Source organism: Nannospalax galili, unplaced genomic scaffold, assembly GCF_000622305.1.
Source record: "Nannospalax galili isolate Female #2095 unplaced genomic scaffold, S.galili_v1.0 scaffold829, whole genome shotgun sequence".
Classification (NCBI taxonomy): domain Eukaryota; kingdom Metazoa; phylum Chordata; class Mammalia; order Rodentia; family Spalacidae; genus Nannospalax; species Nannospalax galili.
Window position 1 is genome coordinate 4,628,648 of NW_008360329.1, and position 18,364 is coordinate 4,647,011.

Consider the following 18,364-nt stretch of genomic DNA (forward strand, 5'->3'; position numbering starts at 1 on the left):
CATATTGCCACAAACCTCTAAAATAGGAGCATAGTTTTAGACACTCCTTTTTAATGGATTTGCCTTATAGGAAACAAAACAAAAGAAACAACACTTAGGCTTATGATACCTGCCAGAAATTTGTCAACTGAAACTCAGAGGCAGGAGATGGAGAGACAGCTCAGTAAGTAAGAGCATTGGCTGCTCTTGCAGAGGACCCCCGTTAGGCTCTCAGTACCCATATGGTAGCTAACAACTGTCCCTAACTCTCCAAGAGATCTGATGCCATCTTTTGACCTGTGCTGACATTGCATGAATATGGTACACTTACATGTATGTAGGCAAAACACTCATATACAAAAAATAAGATTTAATTTATTTGGATTCAAGGTCTACTTTGTAGGATGGAACCCATACCTGAAATTGGTATCAGGCCTAGGAATCTGAGACTAAATGGGTCACTAAATATAGGGGAGAGCCTAATGCTAGTTTTCTACTAAATAGTTAATAGTATTAAACTGACTCCTAATGAGTTAATACATCTCTCAACTCTTCCCAAAGAAGCCTGCCTATGCGGCAGATGGTGATTAACACAGAAACTCACCACTAGCCAACGTGCAAAAACCAAGAGGTGTAGAGTGCTTATCTCTGAACATGACACTATATCAAACTTATGCCTCTCAAGGTTCAGGGATCATTGTGCAAGACGGGGTGGAAAGACTGTAAGCTCCAGAGGTGGTAGATGAATACAGGGAAATAGTTTTCCAGAAAGCTGGTCAGTTATTCATATGAGCTCAGAGCAATGGTGAATGGCATTCATAAGGCCCATCTAAGCTCAAGTCAGACAAAATACCAGCATAGATGTGGGGAAGTAGACAAGAAAACACATTCTAACCTAAGAAACTATTGTCAACTGATGACTTCTAGGAGGAGGAGAATCAATCTCTTTCAAAGATGTGATTCTTAGTAGGTTAACCAGTCTCCAGTGGATGGACTCACACTGAAAGGCATTTGGGGCCACAAATTAGACTCTATATAGTGTACATTAAATTGGACAGAGGCCATAAGTAAGGGGAGGTGCAGATGGGGGAATGTAAATACCATCAAATTATATTGTATGAAAATTGTAAAAATTCAATACTTTATAAATTAATTATTTAATTTATGGACTGGAGAGATTGCTCAGTGGTTAAGAGCACTGGCTGCTCTTGCAGAGAACTCATGTTCAATTCCCAAACTCACATAGTGGCTAACAACCATCCATAACTCCATTTCCAGGGGATCCAATGCTCACTTTTGATTTGCATGGGCATTGCATGACATGGGTGCACTTACATATACACAGGCACAACATTTGTACACATAAAAATAAATATAAATTAAAAATAATTAATTAAAAGAAAGGCTTGCTTATGTAAAGCAGCTTAAAAATATTATTTGGAAACAATTTCAAACTTACAGGAAAGGTAGAAGAAACATACTAATTCACAGAACACAAACCTGTCTTTCATTCATATTATTCTGTTGTTCAAGTTTACCCCATTTGGATATAGTCACTATGTGGATGTATATGTATGAACATACATGCTTATATATTTTTCTGAAAATTGAGGCTAAATCATATAAATTACTGTTCATTACCCAAAAATGTCATGTATGTTCCTAGAATATAGTCTTACTTAAACACAGAGCACTCAATTTTATTTATTTTTATTTTATGTATATGCATATCTTTCCTGCATGCATGCAAGTGAACCATGCTGGAAGGGGATATTGGATTCCCTGGAACTGGAGTTACAGATGGTTGTCACCATGTGGGTGCTGGGAACTGAATCTAGGTCCTCTGCAGAGCAGCCAGTGCTCTTAATGGCTGAGCCGTCTCTCTTGTCCCACAGTGTACCTGTAACCTAATCTCCCATGTATATTCTAATTCACTGACTGACCTAATAATGACCCTTTGGGCCATTTATTATACCTCTCTTTCAAGACACATCCAGAATCATTCACTGCAGGCAGCTGTCATATATTTTTATATTAATTTAATCTGGAACATTTCCACAGCCTTTCTTTGTCTTCTTTAACATTGGTGTTTTGAAAAATTTAGCCTACACTCTCCTTCATTTTTAAAATAGAACATTCTTTATTTGGAATTTCTTGGATATTTCCTTATGATTAACCTCAGGTGTGGATCCCAAACTACAGTGTTCAATAGGTGATAATGCTTCCTTCTCAGACCATTAGAGTCAAAAGCACCCATGTGTTACGTCTCTGCCCTTTATTGATGAGATTAACTTGGATAACCCAGTAAGGTAGCTGTTCATTTTTGATACTGCATATGGGCTCTTATTTTTCCTTAAAATTAATGAGAAATTTGTGTGAAGCTACTTTACAACTGTGATGTCATCATCAACTTGACAGAATTTGCATCATATATATGCATGCAATTATATGGTATACATTATATCTACTTATAAACATACACATAGCTCAGAAACTATTAGACTTCTGTACTGTGACAAAATGCCTGTTATAAACAATGAGGGAAGAAGGATTTATTTGGGCTCATAGTTTCATAAGTTAGAATTCATAAGCCTCTTATGCTGGTTCTGGTTCTGAGTTCAGACAGAACATCATCACAGCTGGACCATGTAGCAGAGGCTACCCAACTCATGGAAGACAGGAAGAGGAGAGACCAGAAGGAACCAGGGATTGCATGTAACCTTCAAAGGCATGCCCCTGGGTGACCTACTTCCTCTGGATATACCCCACCTGCTGAAGTTTTCACCCACTATTTCCCAAGATATCGCTACCTACTGGAGACTGCATTCAACACATGAGACTATGGGGACATTTCATATTCACAGAACAGTGGAATCCACGGATTCACACTGATTCTGCTGCATTCCTTCATGTTTCGTTCTTGTCTTCTCCCAGTCTGCATTTGTATATGCCTTCTTCTACAGTGAATATTCGGGGCTGCCATCAACAACCACACACTTACCATTTACTCAATCATATAATACATCTCATTTATATTCATGGCCCCTCATTCTTGCCTATGAAAAATTACTGAACTCAGTAATTCTATGACTAGCTATTTATCCAAAAGGAACGAGGTCATATGGTCACTAAAGTCTTATATAAGAATGTAACAGCTTTATTCATAGTAGACAAATACTGGTATCAACCTGTTGTCCTAACAGAAAGATAGGTAAGTAAAATGATATAGTTAGAGAATGGAATACTACTCAACAATAAAAAGGAACAAATTACTATTACATGCAACAATCTGGATGAACCTGAAAAACATTATGCTAAGCTTTAAAAGGCAAACAGAAATGAATACATGAAGATTAGTTCTGTTTCAGCAAAACCAATCTAGGACTAAATCAGTATCTCTATACCTGTTTTTGGTGGGAGGGGGCAAGCAGGATATTACCTGAGGAAGGATATGAGGCAGATTTCTGAGATTAAGGAAATGTTTATAAACATCTCTACTGGGATGTGAGTTCTACAGGTATATGCACTGTTATAACGTGGTGGACTCTGCCACAGTAGTGCCTTTCATTGTCTTCACATTACTCTCCAATCTTAAAAGTAGAGTGGAACCTACTCCATTAGTTGAAACTAGAAGCCTCAGTTCAAGCAGTTCTTTCTCTTGCTTTGTTTCCTTTGTGACTCCCCTGCCTCGCAACTGTCTAGCCCCAGGGGACATCTGGGATCACTACCCAGATCAATGCTTTGTCTTCATTTTGCTATTTGATTACTTCATTGTATTATTATTTCAAGTAATCTGAGCATAATATAGGTTATAACTTAGTAGACAATTAATGACTTTAGGAACTATTTGTCTATTCAATACATAAGGTTTAACATAGTAAGTTGTATGAAAATGAAAAATGTCTAAATAACAATTTTAGATTAATTCTCAGTTTAACCCTTTTCATGTCTGAAATATTAAGACAAGTGCAGAAAACAAACAAGCTGCAGTGTGCTCGGGTCTTGCTGCTTGATTTCCAGTGTTAAATATCAAATACCACTTGAATGAGGTAGAGGTCTTCTCAGACCTTCTCATAGATTCTGGTGCAGACCACACCCTTCGTCATACATTCCTTAAAAGAGAGATATTAATTATTTAAAATACAAGTCTGAGGATAGTGCACTTGGAATAAAATACAAGTTCACAATGAGCTCGTAAGGTAAAATATCCATATTCAGATGCTAAGCTCTAGTAATTCATAATTATGACCACTGAAATTTGAGAAAACGTTTTTTAACCTTTTAATATTTTTATTGATTTGAGAATTTTATACAACGTATTTGGATCATATTCAGACCCATCCCCTTCACCACCTTCACTTTACTATCCCCCGCACACTAATGTGCTCATTATTATTAATTTTTTAAAAGACATTTCTAGTCTAGTCTGTGTTTCCTAAACACTCTTGGGTGTGGGTTTATCCCTTGGGATTTATCTAATAAATCTACCAGGCATTACTTCAGTAAGGAAAACTGACTCTCTCCCGGCATTTATCAATTGCCAATAGATCCTTAGTTATAGCTTGAGAAAAGGTTTTACAGTTGATCTGTATTACTATTGAGGACATTATTTTAATAAAGTAGCAAATTTTTATGCAGAGTTTACATGCATTTAAATCTCAGAAAGAATGCTTTTTCAAAAATATGATGCTTAATGTCGATTGGTAGCTTGATGGGATTTAGAATTACCACAGAAACAAAACTATCCTCTGGGTGTGTCTGTGAGGGAGATTTTACACTGGGTTATTGAAGTGGGAAGACCAGAGGGCAGTTACCACTCCATGGCTGCGATCTTGGACTGAATAAAACAGAGAACATGATCTGAACACCAGCATTTGTCTCTCTGTTCTTCCTGATGTCCCAGGACCAAGTGCCTCAAGCCCCTGCTATCATGACTTCCCTGTCCTGAAGGCCTGTGTTCTCTCCAACTGTAAGTCAAAATAAACCCTTCTCTCTTAAGTCCTTCCTAGCATGTTTTGGCCACAACAAAGAGAATAGTAACCAATACAAAAACTATTTTTACATTTGTATTACTCAAAGAACATTTGAATGCATATTTCCTAAGAGATTTGCATTTGATTGACTCCTCATGTAAATCTATTGCACACCAAGTGCTAAGAGCCACTATACACTGAGAAAGAAACATTAAAGATATTATAGGAATGTATGTGCATTCAATGTATGTATTAATTAGTGGATGCAGAAGCATAGCCTAAAAACTCCTTAGAGGCCATCTCTTCATCTTTCTTATTTGCTAACGTATAGGAGTTTTCCAGGAGCATCGTTTGCATTTTTTACATTGGTTCAGTGTAGGTGTAGATGGATTCCCGAAAGCAAAGTGCTTTTTCTGCAAATATTCTACAATTGATCTTTTCTGTATTATGAGTTGCTTTTGAAATTTAGACTTTTTTTTTTTTTTGGTTGTGAGTCCAAACAAGTGATATTTATCCATATTTTTGTTGACTTTACTTTTCAGATACTACTATTTTAAAATGTTGGACTAGCACTTTAAGTACTTAAAGCTGAACCTTTTATAGTTTATCACTCAAACATAAACTCTGACTTTGTATTTTGAAGAATAAGGAACATTTTGAAACAAACATAATCAGTGTATCCATAAGCATTGTTTCTGTATTGAGGATTGGGAGTATGCTTACCACTACCATTTTCCCATCCACCACCTTTCTCCTTATGGTGGTCTCTTGGCCACTCCATTTCTGAACTTGATTCAGTGATCCTCTCTCCAGCGTCACAATGGTCTGCAAAGACAAGTTTATGTGGGTGGGCTTGCCTGAACTCCGTTAATCAAAGAAGTGGTTCATTGATTGTTGGACCATTGCCATGACAGATATGTTGCAAGGCATGTTCATTCACCCTTTTAAATACTATCAGCTGACTGGGCCAACTTTTAGAAAAAATGTTAAAGATTACCTTGGTTTTCCTGTTATCAGCTGTGGTTTCTTCAAATTCTTGGCCCAGCTTGAAAGAGATCTCTGTGTTTTTGAAAGTGCTTTCAGTTCTTATTGTCATATAATCGCCTTTCTTGCTGATGATCACCCTGGGCTTGGCCAAATTTCCAAGTTTTCTAGTGGCTAACCCCACACCTGAAAAGCAAGGCAGTATCAGATTGTGTTGGGTAAGCCGGCCTACCTGGGGGGTGATGGTGGCCACATTCTGTATTCAGTGGTCCCTTCTGATGTGTGTACGTGGCAGGTGGTGGCACTTCCTAACAGCTTCCTCCCTTGGTTCACCACTGAGTGAAAATACATGACCAGGTTACTGTTAGAAATGCCTACAGAATCTAAAGAGTGAAAATGTTCAACTGCAAGAGTTCAGTTTGTCCACTTCTGCCATACCCAGTCTTATTTTCCATCATAAAATAAGGCATTTTGGATTTTTTGGCGTTTTTGAGACAGGGTCTCCCTATAGTCCCAGCTGGCCTGGAACTCACTATGTAGACCAGGCTGGCCTTGAACTCACAGACATCCGTCTGCCTCTGCCTCCCAAGTGCTGGGACTACAGGTGTGCACCACCACTCCTGGCCTGCCATTTTGGATTTGTATAAAGCATTAAAAACATCTTCATTTGTACACACAAGCATTATAACTACTTTTAGTGAGACAGTAGCAGATATACACTGTTCTATGGTATTTCCTCCTCAGCAATGTATTATGGACATAGAGAAGACTCTCCCTCATATCCTTGATAGAGTCTCATTTCTGAAATTTTGTGGCTCCTAAATGTGGTGGGAAAAACTGTGTGAATGACTTTCATTAGTGGATACAATCTGGACTGACTTTTAATTAACACCAGCAAAACCTTGTACTCTTGTGTCTTGTAACCTTGGCCCCTGATTTCATTTCCTAGGCAACCTCAATTTGGTACTCTCCCCTAAAAAATAATGAGCGAATGAGTGAATGAATGAATGAATGAATGTAGGTGAGCTTGAGAATTAACATATTAAAGCACTGAAAGGCAGCTCCTCATCTCCACAGCACACAGTGGAGATTGGGAAGGACATGTGACCTTGGATGAATGAGATATTCTAGAACTGGGGATGAAAAAGCCAGATGGTCTGTTAAGATTAGGGTGGACCCAAGCTTGTACTTCCCCAATTGAAGCTGGAGAAACGATTTTGAATAAAATTATGGGTGGGGTCAAACTCTGGACATAGTTCCAAGGCCAGAATTCCAGCAAGATAGTTCTATCAGCACAGCTTTAGGAGACAGATGCTTCTAAGAGATCTCTAGGGGAATGAGTGTCCTCCATGTTTGGACCCACTCTTAAAAACCGCATTTAAGAGTAGGCTGTCTGTTCAGGTAATTATATGTCAGCATAGTAACACCACAGAAAGACCTATCCAACAAACTTCAATATCTGTAATGTTACAAAAGATCATAGATAAAATGATTTTTTCAAAACTTTTCTGCAGTGGGAAAACATACAATTAATTAGTCTTAAGTTTTATTACTACTACTACCAAACTACTGAAGTATATGAAAAAAGAATAAATGTAGAATAAGAAACCCATGAGGGAAAAACTAGTTTTAACTGGAAACCTCAATTCTTAGATTTACTTTTTTGTATTAAAAAATTCTACATCTTCATCTACACTAAATAAGAAATGATGTGTGACTTCTAAAAATCCATAAATTGTGTTCCTTCTAGTTCTCATTCAACTTTTGTTATTTTATTTGTAATTTTAAATTTACACTGTGTGTGTGTGTGTGTGTGTGTGTGTGTGTGTGTGTGTGTGTACATAGTGTCTCTGTGTAGATCAGAGGATAACTTTCAGGGTCCTCTCCTTTTACAGTGTAGGTCCCAGGGATCCAACTCAGGTGGTCAGGTTTAGCAGCATGTGCTTTTACCTGCTGAGACATCTCACTGACCCTACTGAGGACATTTTTTAAAAAATTAACTTATATATTTTGGGGGGGAGGATTTTTTAACTTAATAACCACATGATTAGAAGAAGCATTTCATTACAGCTTTAACATATTCCAGTTATTTCAGTAACAATTTCCAGAGCAAGGATACATCTCTTTCAAAAATGGCTGTAAATTTTTAGGTTCACAGTTGAATTAATAATGGCTATTAACACTAAGTCATCATCTCTGATGTAGAGTGTGAGAGAGATCTCATTCACCAAATCCCAAGGGGCCTTAAGAGCTATGATTTCAAAACACTGACATGAGTCCCTCATTGAGACTTCCTTGTATTTTCTTCCTCACCTACAAAGTGAAGTCCATGAATCTAATCAGTCTTCAAATATGAATCCTTTCCCATAAGTTCTCATCGTCTCTAGGCAATGATGACATGGTTTTGTTCTTTTAATCTAATATAAAATTTTTAATTTTAAAATGATTTTATTTAGTATGCTAAGCAATGAGTTCCATGATGGAATTTTCATACGTATGTGTTACACATTTTGTTTGTATTTGACCTTCTCTTCCTTCCCCCATCTGTGTTCCCTATCTTACTGGTTTACTTCCTCCCCATATCTGCTCCCCCTTACTTTCATACATATCATGACTTCCTCTCTCCCGCCCCCACTACCTTAAGATCTCTTCCTCTCTTCATACAGCCCCCATTCTAGTTTCCTAATTTACACACACACACATTTTTTTAAAAATCACTTTTGCATAAGCTCTCTGAACAAATAAGTAAAGCCCCTGATATCACCCTCTATTATATTTATATAGCTCTAGAATTTTCTAAAGTTCCTTTACTATTGTCATGTTTATGTCTCTAGAACAATTTTTAGAACTAGCTTGAAGAAGCTGTTTTCTAGAATGACTTAGTTTTCTATCTATAGTCACTGCCCCCAAAGCAGGAAGGTCAGGGTTAGTGGGACCAAGTTTGAGCTCACTTCCACCAGTCCTTTTTTCTCTCTTTGCACCTTCCTTAGGCTATGAACACCCTTTACCTAGGAAATATTTCATTTTTCAAACTCCACACATCTATATGATTATTTCATAATGGACAAATACAAGGCAGAGGGAGAGAGAATTTTAATTTATTTAAAGATTAAAAATTTTAATTGCAGTTTTCTAGTATTCAACTCTTTGTTTTATGAGCACACTAGTTGTTACGAAGTTAGTTTTCAAGAAAGCCTAGCATATGGGTTGACTAGCATTTTAAAATTTCTTTCTTCCAAGTCTCCAATGATGACCTACTGATAGGAAGTCAGTGAGTTTTGTGCACTTAAATAACTTCATTTATGTTAAGGATCTTACAGCAAGCATGTCACAAAGCATTTCTTACCCAGGGCTTTCATGTAGTCATCAAAATGCTCGCTGGAGACGAGTTTCCAGGTGCCCAGGAATTTGTTGCTCATTGTGATGGATGGGAGTTCAGCACAGCGCTGGGTGGGATGTAGGAGAAGCCAATGAGATGCTGAGGCCTCAGGAAATTCTTTTAAAGATATCCAAAGCATGTGACTCTCCTTGGAGACCCAATGGAGAAAGGCAGTGTCAGGACTTGGCAATGAATGACTCTTTAATCATCTGTTGTCTATCCATCAGGAGAAAAGAAAACCCCACATAATGTTTCCTTGTATTTTCAAAACATAAAAACGTAGAGGCAGGTGGATCTCTGTGAGTTTGAGCCCAGCCTGGTCTACATAGTGAGTTCCAGGCCAGCTGGGACTACGGGGAGACCCTGTCTCAAAAAGTCAAAAAAATTAAAAAATTTAAAAATGAAAGTACCATTCGAACCTTCAATAATTTTTGGATGCTCTTACATTGTTACGAGTGCTTAAGTCCTTCCATGCATTTATTATGAAAGTATGGTGTGTGTGTGTGTGTATCTTGGTGACTCTTGATCCCGAGTCTGCACAATTAAGAATTCTTAGAGGGAGGGGAGAGGGAAAAGCCCATGGGTATTGTAATAGGAGTCTCAACTATGCTGTGGGAGAGAAATGTAGGGCTTCAGTATGAGGACATATTCAGAGGTGAGGGAGGCTTGGCATAGTTCACATAGTCCAGGCAGGCTGAGTAGGCAGACAAGGAGGTCAGTCTGCCACAGCAGAACACAGAAATTGTATTCATGTGTAAGCACAAGAAGCAGCACTGTTGCATGCCTGGTGGCCACAATTAAGGTATTCATCTTTAGAAAACCTTGAGAACTAAGCAGTTCTTAGTTGTTATGACAATTTTGAATTAAAGGAATTTTAAATAAAGTCATGGTTTTATAAAGAGATGGTTTCCAATAAAATAATACTAGTGGTATTGAGACCTCAGTGTGGGAGTGTTCCCATGTGAAATACTTAATACAGACTGTCTCATTTAATCCTTTCAGTTCCCAAGAGCCAGATACAATTGTTGTGTCTCTCTTATCAGTGAGGAAAGCTGGATGTTGAGGTTGGGCAACTTGTTTCCAAAACTAGAATGAGAGATAGGATTTGGACTAGCATTGATTTCCAGTACCTAGACTCTGAGTGACTATCACACACCCCCTGCCACACACACACACACACACACACACACACACACACACACCCAATGTCAGAGATCTTGACATCACTGAGATTACTTAGGAGCACTCCTTCTCTTCTCAATAATCAGTAGAAATGATGATCAAGTGAGGCAGGTGACAAATCAGAGGCCCCGCCTTTGACCAGAAGGAGCAAATGTCAACCCAGTTCATACATAAGTGATGGCTGCCATGTTTTCCTGACACGCTTTCTACACTAGCACTAATTCTGGCTGGGAGACAACTATTATCACCAGGTTTTGCATTCTTGAGTGCACAAATTGACACTTCTCACAACCACAGAAATAAATATCTCATGATCAATTCATTTCCAAACCATAAAGTCCTTGTCTTCAAGGGCTCAGGCACACAGGACCATCACTATTCATGTGGTTTGGCCTCAACCTGAGTAAGAAAGGAGGATCATACCTAGTAGAGCAAAGTCTCATCTTCCACTAGTGTCCAGGTAACTCAGAAAGGGATGTAATAACAAACAGAGAATTTTCTCAACCAACCAACTTACCTACTGCCAGATCCAAGATAATGTAATTGAAGAAAATAAATTATATTATGGTAGGAAAAAAAATCTATTTAAAAAAATGCATTGGGGAGGCTAAGGCAGGAGTATTGTAACTTCAAAGCTAATTTGGGCTAAACAGTGACATCCTGTCTTAAGCAAACAAAAAAATGATTGGTATAGCAGATATGTATTTTATAAAAATGATATCACTCATACCGTCAAAAGTTTTGGTCATTCCTCTTTGATTAAGAACTCCAACTGTCAACATGAAGGTTTTTTGCCCAAATCAATGCAAGCCTTCAAACCTTCCCACAAGAGCTGAACCCTGTATTCAGAGGCAGTACAAGAAAAGAGCTGTGCAGAGTTTTCAGCAGTCCCTAGGATGAACGTATGGATAACGATGAAATCCAAGCATAACCATTAAACCATATATGTTGCCAAGGGAGAACACTTGAAACATTGAAGTAATTTCAGGCACCCCCCACCATTTTTTTTTCTACTTTGGGCATATCAGCAATTGTTTCTGACTGATGAAATTGACCAGGTGACCTTGAACCAAGATGAGATTCTGAGACCAATGTATCGGCCAAAGGTACAGATCAAAGCTACGAGAGAAGATCTGAGCTGAACTGGACTCAAGGCATTAGAACATTCCTCAATAACAAAGCCATCAAAACCCCAGTGAGAGAAAGAATGACTAACAGACACCAGAGCCACATTGTAACTAGCTGCATATATCTATACTTAAACTAGATCAGTGAAATTGACACAGCTTTGCTATACTACAGATTCAATTCTTTTTCCTGTGACTGATTGCCTTTGCAAACTCTTGACAAAGGTAAATTTCTTGTCATACACCCAAAGATCCAAAGAAAATGAATGAGAAAAGAAGACCCATATAGCACTTGGTGGAGATAGCCCTTATATATTGCTTCCAAGCTATATACAGTTGCTCATTTGGAAAAGAGATAAAAATAATTAATGTGTAACAAATGAACAAGGTATTTATGATTTTCTGTTGGATGCTATTTTTCAGTCAGTCAATTCCATGTGAATTTATAAAGAGACGATTAAGTGCAGAGCACTATTCAAGGTTCTAGTTATACATCCATGGTTCCTACCCTCATGGGTTTTAATCAGGAAGACAGACATTAAACATCAAAAACGTGGTATCCAGTTGTCATCCAATGCAGTGAGCAAATGGAAAGAGTGAGAATACCACTGAAGATCCAGGTGAGTACAACCACACAGAAAGGGACTTCGTACAGTTTCATTTTCTAAAGTATTGGTGTGTGAAATGTATGTGCATGCATGTGTGGATACATGTACATGTATGCCATGGAGTATGTGTGGAGATCAGAGAACAACCTCAACTGTCAGTTCTTATTTTCTGCCTTTTTGGAGACCGTGTCCTATGAGCTTCCTAGGATTCTCCTGTCCCGTCTGCTATTTTGCTGTAGGAGTACTGAATTACAGATGTAGGCTACAGTGTCAGGCTTCCCTGTGGATCTGGAGATCATTCCCAGACCTGATTTTCAGCTTTTTAGGCGCCCTGTGAGACAATAATCTCATTCACCTTTAGAATGTAGTCACAGGGGCTAGAGAAATGGCTCAGTTATTAAGAGCACTCGCTACTCTTGCAGAGGACCCAGGTTCCATTCCCAGCACCCACATGGCAGCTGACAACCTTCCATAATCCAGTTCCAGGGGATCCTATGCCCTCTTCTGACCTCCTTTTCTCACCTCCACAGGCATTGCATGACACAGTGCACTTACCTACACACAGGCAACACATTCATACACACAAAATAAAAAAATTTAAATATTTTATTTATTATTTTATTTTATGTGTATGCTTGCATGTAGGTAAGTGTACCTGTGTCGTGCAATGCCCCCAGAGGACAGAGGTGGCCATCAGATCCCCTGGAACTGGAGTTACAGACAGTTGTTAGCTGCCATGTGGATGCTGGGATTCAAACCCGGGTCTTCTGCAAGAACAACCAGTGTTCTTAACTGCTGAGCCATCTCTCCAGCCCATAAAATATATTTTTTTAAATTCCTAGAATGTGATCACTTGGGCATCTTCTAAGGCAGAACCTTGGACTGAATATCCAAATCCTCCTCTTTCATGTTTAAACAAATGCTTTTCTTTAAGTTTAAGAATGCTGAGATTAAAATTGTTTACTTAATGCAAGCCATTCCTTCTAACTTCCTCAGTTACCAGGGGATAATCTTTTGGTTACTATGGTGATGAATGCATTTATGCCATCCCCAAAGTAACTAATAAGTTTTCTTTTGTAGGCTGGCAATGAAACCAGGGAAGACGAGGTCCCCAAGCCCTCCAGACAACACAGTTAGTCTTGTGTCCTGCTAGACTCTAATGTGCCTGAGCTCTTTTCCTAAAGGCAAGTGGAAGATTCCACTTCGTTATTTCTAATAGAACACCTGCGAATTGAAGGCGCTCTCTGGGGACACAAAGCAGGGCTTCTGCATGTCAGCTTCTTTCTCTGGTCATTACAGCATACACTGAAACCCCCCAGTGTCTCTGCTTCCTTTATTTAGTAGAGATATTAACATTTCCCAAATACATTCAAGTAGGTTGACCTTTATGGGATCAGAATAAAAATGTCATAGAAGACATTTTTTATGATTCAGTCCTTTCCAATTGTGAAGCATAATCAAAAAAATGTGTGTGTGTGTGTGTGTGTGTGTGTGTGTGTGTGTGTGTGTGTGTGTGATTTTGTAGGGAACAAATAAAATACATAGAAATTCAGGTGACTTAAATCATGTATTACCTGGGCACAAACCTTCCTACTTAATTTCCTTAATTGCATCTTACAATTTTATTTTCAGTAGTTGAGTTGATACAAGGCTGTGAGGTAAAGTGTAATTTACACATGCCCTTTATGGAAAGTTAAAATTAGGTCAGAGGATCAACTCAATTCAAGTTTAAGTTGTGTTTTCCTTTTTTTGGCCAGCCCAATCTTTCTTCCATCAAGTGGTTGAAAGCTAGACTTGTAGCTGCATCCCAGACTGGACCACGTGCGTGAATGGTGGTTTGCTGTTAAAATGGAATCTCTTGAGTTTTGTATGAACTGAGAGTAAAACCAGCCGCTACAAGTGTCAAGATCTCAGTGGCTCAGCCTGAGGGTTTGGATCTTGTTGGATGTCCTCCCAGTGGAGGGGGAACCGGTCTGCAGGCAGCTTGTCCCCATGAGTTCACTCAGAAACTTTGGATTCCTTCACTTTGGGCCTGTGTTTCAGGGTCCTCTGTGTTGGAAGGCGTGGATTACTTATTAGCTGTCTCTTTTTAAAGAAGTTTACTTTTATGATTTTTATTTTGTTTGTATGACTGCTTTGCCTGCATATAAGGGCACCATGTATGTGCTGGGTGCCCTCAGAGACCAGAAGACAGTGTTGGTGCCCCTGGAACTGGAGTTAAGAGTGATTATAAGCCCCCATGTGAGCACTGGGAACTGAACCCAGGTCCTCTGAAAGAGCACCCAGTGCTCTTACATGCTGAGTTATATTTCTAATCCCTTATTGACTGTCTCGACCCAGATAGAGGTATGTTTGCTTCCACTGGGATTCCAGTACAGAGTGGTTGTTAAGTCCCATCAGGAAAGGAATGGAACAGGGCAGACTCTGCCTAGCAACAACACTGTTACTAAAGGCAACCCTAGATTTATAGGGAGAAACGAACCATCTCTACCACAATGACTCCATATTGTGGGACACAGAGTCCTTACATCATTTCTTTGTGTTTGTTTATGCTTGTGCATGTTCGTGTGTGTGAGGTTTATGTGTGTGCATGTGCACGTGTGTGCAGATGCATGTGTGTGTAGGTGCTTGCGTGAGCACGAGGCCAAGGAGAACCTCAGGTGTTGTTCCTCAGAAGCCATTCACCTTTTTCTTTACACCTCCCCAGTCCTGGGATTACAAGTGTGTGCCACTGTGTCTAGCTTTTAAAGTGTGTTCTGGGGATCAAACTCAGGTGCTCACACTTGCAAGGCAAGCACTTTACTTACTGACCCCTTTCCCCTGACATCATTTTCTAATGTAAAAATCCATAATGAAAGTGTATGGGGGGGTTATCTACCTTTATGAATTACTAGAGGAATGGGAATTAGGTTCAGGTCTATATCACCTGTAAAGTATTGAGAATCAAGAAAGATTACTTTGTGAAGCAACTTTGTAACTTATATATTGAAAAGTTATTTTGATAGGCATCTGCTGAAATCTGTACTATTTTATAAAGTTAACTAGAATCTGTTTCCCCTGCTCATTTTCTTCAAAGGAAATGTCTAATGAGCTAATTTGCTCCGTTTTCCCTAAGCTAACACCTGCTAAGCCCTCCCCTGTGCTGACTTCTGCCCCATTTCAGTTCACTTGTGGCATTCCTGCTCTTCCCATCCGCATTGCTTTGTCATCAGGGAAGAGATCCAGGAAAACCAAGATACTGAGAGGCTTCCCAGGCTGGTCCTTTTCAAGTCACCTGTGTGTTCATCTCAGCCCCGAGGAGTAGCAAGGTGTCCATTTGGCAGGGGAGAAAACTGCAGAGGTTAGGCAGCTCTCCCAAACTGTCATGTAACCACCAAGGGCAGAAGGTGACACAAGTCTGACTCCCACAGGTCCTCAATCTACTTCCACTTTTCTGTGGCAACACACAAGACCTGTCCTATCGGTGCAGCTGGTGGTTGGATGGTCCCTCCCCACCATCCTACAGTAAGGACACAGGGGCTGGATACCAAACTTCAAAAACGATAAGACTATTTTCTCCTTAAATGTTCAAAATAGACACTGAAGAGCATGTAATGAGTTCTGGATAAGTTGTTCCTTGCTACTTTATCCTAGATTCCATCTCTTTTTGGATACCGGTCTTAAGGGTAGTCATCTTTTTCATCCTGTGGGAAAAATATATCCTTTTATTATTATGCATTTTGGGTGCAAATATGTGAAAATTTAAATTTATTAAGAATGTTCAGAACAAATTATTTTTGTCAAATTTATTAAATACTGTTGGGTAATAAAAAGAAATCTGATGAACTCTCATTGGATAGTAATATTAACAGTAACATTAGTGTGATTGATCCTTGAATAATTAATGTTTTCTTATAAAGTTTAGTGTGGCTGTGAATATAATAATTTACTACTAATTTATTTGGGTTAAAAAAATTCAAAGTAAAACAATTTCCTGTGTGGCTTATATAAGCTTGTCTCAGTCCTTCTATTTTAAATCTTCTTGGAAAATAAATAATGACTTTTATTTCAGTTCTCTATAGTAAAAGGTTGTATTACTATTTTTCTTCTAAAAACACAATGTAATATAAAAATATATCATTATAATTTACTTAAAAAGAGATGATGTGTTTTTTAAAACAGGGTCTCACTATGTAAACCATATGTAAGCCAGACTGACCTGCCTCTGCCTCCCAAGTGTTGGTAATTAAAGGTGCCTGCTGCCATGCCTGGCAACATAATGATTTTTAAAAGCATGTTAGATGTACGAAAAGAGAGATTATACAAGTTATTAGTGAAAACTAATGTTTCTAAGTATTAGTTTCAATAATTTCCCCCAATTTTGTGTATGTGTCTATGATGTGTGCATGTGTGTGTATATATGATGTGTATATTTGTATATGAAAATGTAGGCATGAGTGTGCCATGGCACATGTGTGGTCAGAGGACAGCCACAGGTATCCGTTCTCACCTTCCACCTTGTTTGATGCAGGGTCTCTCTTGATGCTTCCCGTGGTGGATAGTTTTGTTGTCAACTTGACACACCTGGGTAGAGGGAGCCTCAATTGGGGAATTGTCTGTGGAGCATTTTCTTGATTGTTGAGTGATGTGGGAGGGCCCAGCTCATTGTGGGCGTTGCCACCCGTGGAAAGGTTGTTCTGTACTGTATAAGAAAGCAAGCTGAGCATGGGCCAGGGGACTGAGCCACTAAGCAGTGTTCCTTCACATGTCCTGTGCTCCAGCTCTTGCCTCCATGTTCCTGCCCTGAGTTCCTACCTTGGGCTCCCTGATGAACTGTGACCCAGGAGATGTAAGATAAAATAAACCCTTTCCTCCCCAAGTTAGTATTGGCCAGTGTTTTATCACAGCAATGGAGAAACAAACTGAACTGGCTCAGCAAACTTACCTAAGTTACTCCATTTTGTTCAGAGCCATTTTAGCAGCAACTTTGCTCCACACCAAAAGGAAAAGGGGGGCAACCTTGGGTCTTGGGAAATTGTCCTAGCCATGAACCACGGAATGTGCTAATTCCAGACATTTTACAACTGGCTAACTGCTTGTTTTCGCTTCTGTAACTCGCTTGCTATTTTAGGTCACCTTGACACAAAGTATAAGACCACCCTGTTATTGTATGACCACCCGGTAACTGCTGATTCCAGCTTTCTTACTATACTTGTTATAGCTAGGGAGTTGACAAATTTTAAAATTACAAAGTTGATTGACAACTTCTATGACTGTATCACTTGTCTGTATAATGACTGGTTGTTGATTAATAGAGTCAAAGTACTGCTATGTTGTACAAACCTGATTGGTTCACAAGTGTCCTGTTTAAATAATATTTCTATAATCCTATAAATACTCTGACCCGCAAATGATCAGGGCTGCTTCTACTCCCGAGATAGACAGCCTGGCTGGTCAAAAATTAAAATTTACCTTGTTACTTTTCTTAAAGTGGTGTTGGTGATTTTTTGCAAACTCAGTCCTATAACAAAACTAGAATGGAAATTGCTACTGAGAGTGGGGTACTGGTGTGACAGACCTGATCTTGGTGTTTGGGGGTAGGATTGTGGAAGTGTTTAGAACTTTGGGCTGGAAAAGCTATTGAGTGCTTCAAGTTTGTTGCTGTAGATCTTGGAACAGTTATGCTGAGAGAGCTGTAGACATGGAGGCCCGACTTAATGAAGCTTCCAAGGGAAGCAGAGACTATAAGGGCTGCTTATGGAATATTTTGAGTTGAGAATCTGTGGTTTCTGGTTGCCTGGTGCTGAAGAATCAGCTATGATTAAGAAGAGACCAGAACCACTGAAGTGATGAAACCTTTGCTTTACTGGGACAATTGATGCTGGTTAGCAGGGCCTGAAAATCAGCTGTAAGTAACAAGAGACCAGCATCACTATGGCAAAATCCTCGGGAAGTATTTCCTCAGGGTCAGCACAGAAGCTGTGGTCCAGAGGGAGCCCAACCCTCCATCTCAAGCTGGAAGCAGGACTTGGTAATGTATAAGAGTCTCCTGCATGGTTCTGGTGTTGAAAGCATGAAGGAGTCACAGAGAGCAGCTGAGGCTTTGAGCACCCTGAGAGGCCAGAAAAACCCACTGGTTAAGGTGAAGAGTCA

At 39.2% G+C, this 18,364-nt stretch overlaps 1 protein-coding gene across 1 annotated transcript; it reads right to left on the bottom strand.

The window, feature by feature from the left end:
- Positions 1-3,976: 3,976 nt before the first annotated feature.
- On the bottom strand, positions 3,977-9,395 carry LOC103727956 (myelin P2 protein). The gene is made up of 4 exons (XM_008826072.2): positions 9,283-9,395; positions 5,950-6,122; positions 5,676-5,777; positions 3,977-4,091 (listed from the first exon to the last, which is right to left on the bottom strand). Exons 1-4 carry the CDS (start codon positions 9,353-9,355, stop codon positions 4,041-4,043), a joined length of 399 nt encoding a protein of 132 aa, XP_008824294.1. The 5' UTR covers positions 9,356-9,395; the 3' UTR covers positions 3,977-4,040.
- Positions 9,396-18,364: the final 8,969 nt, after the last annotated feature.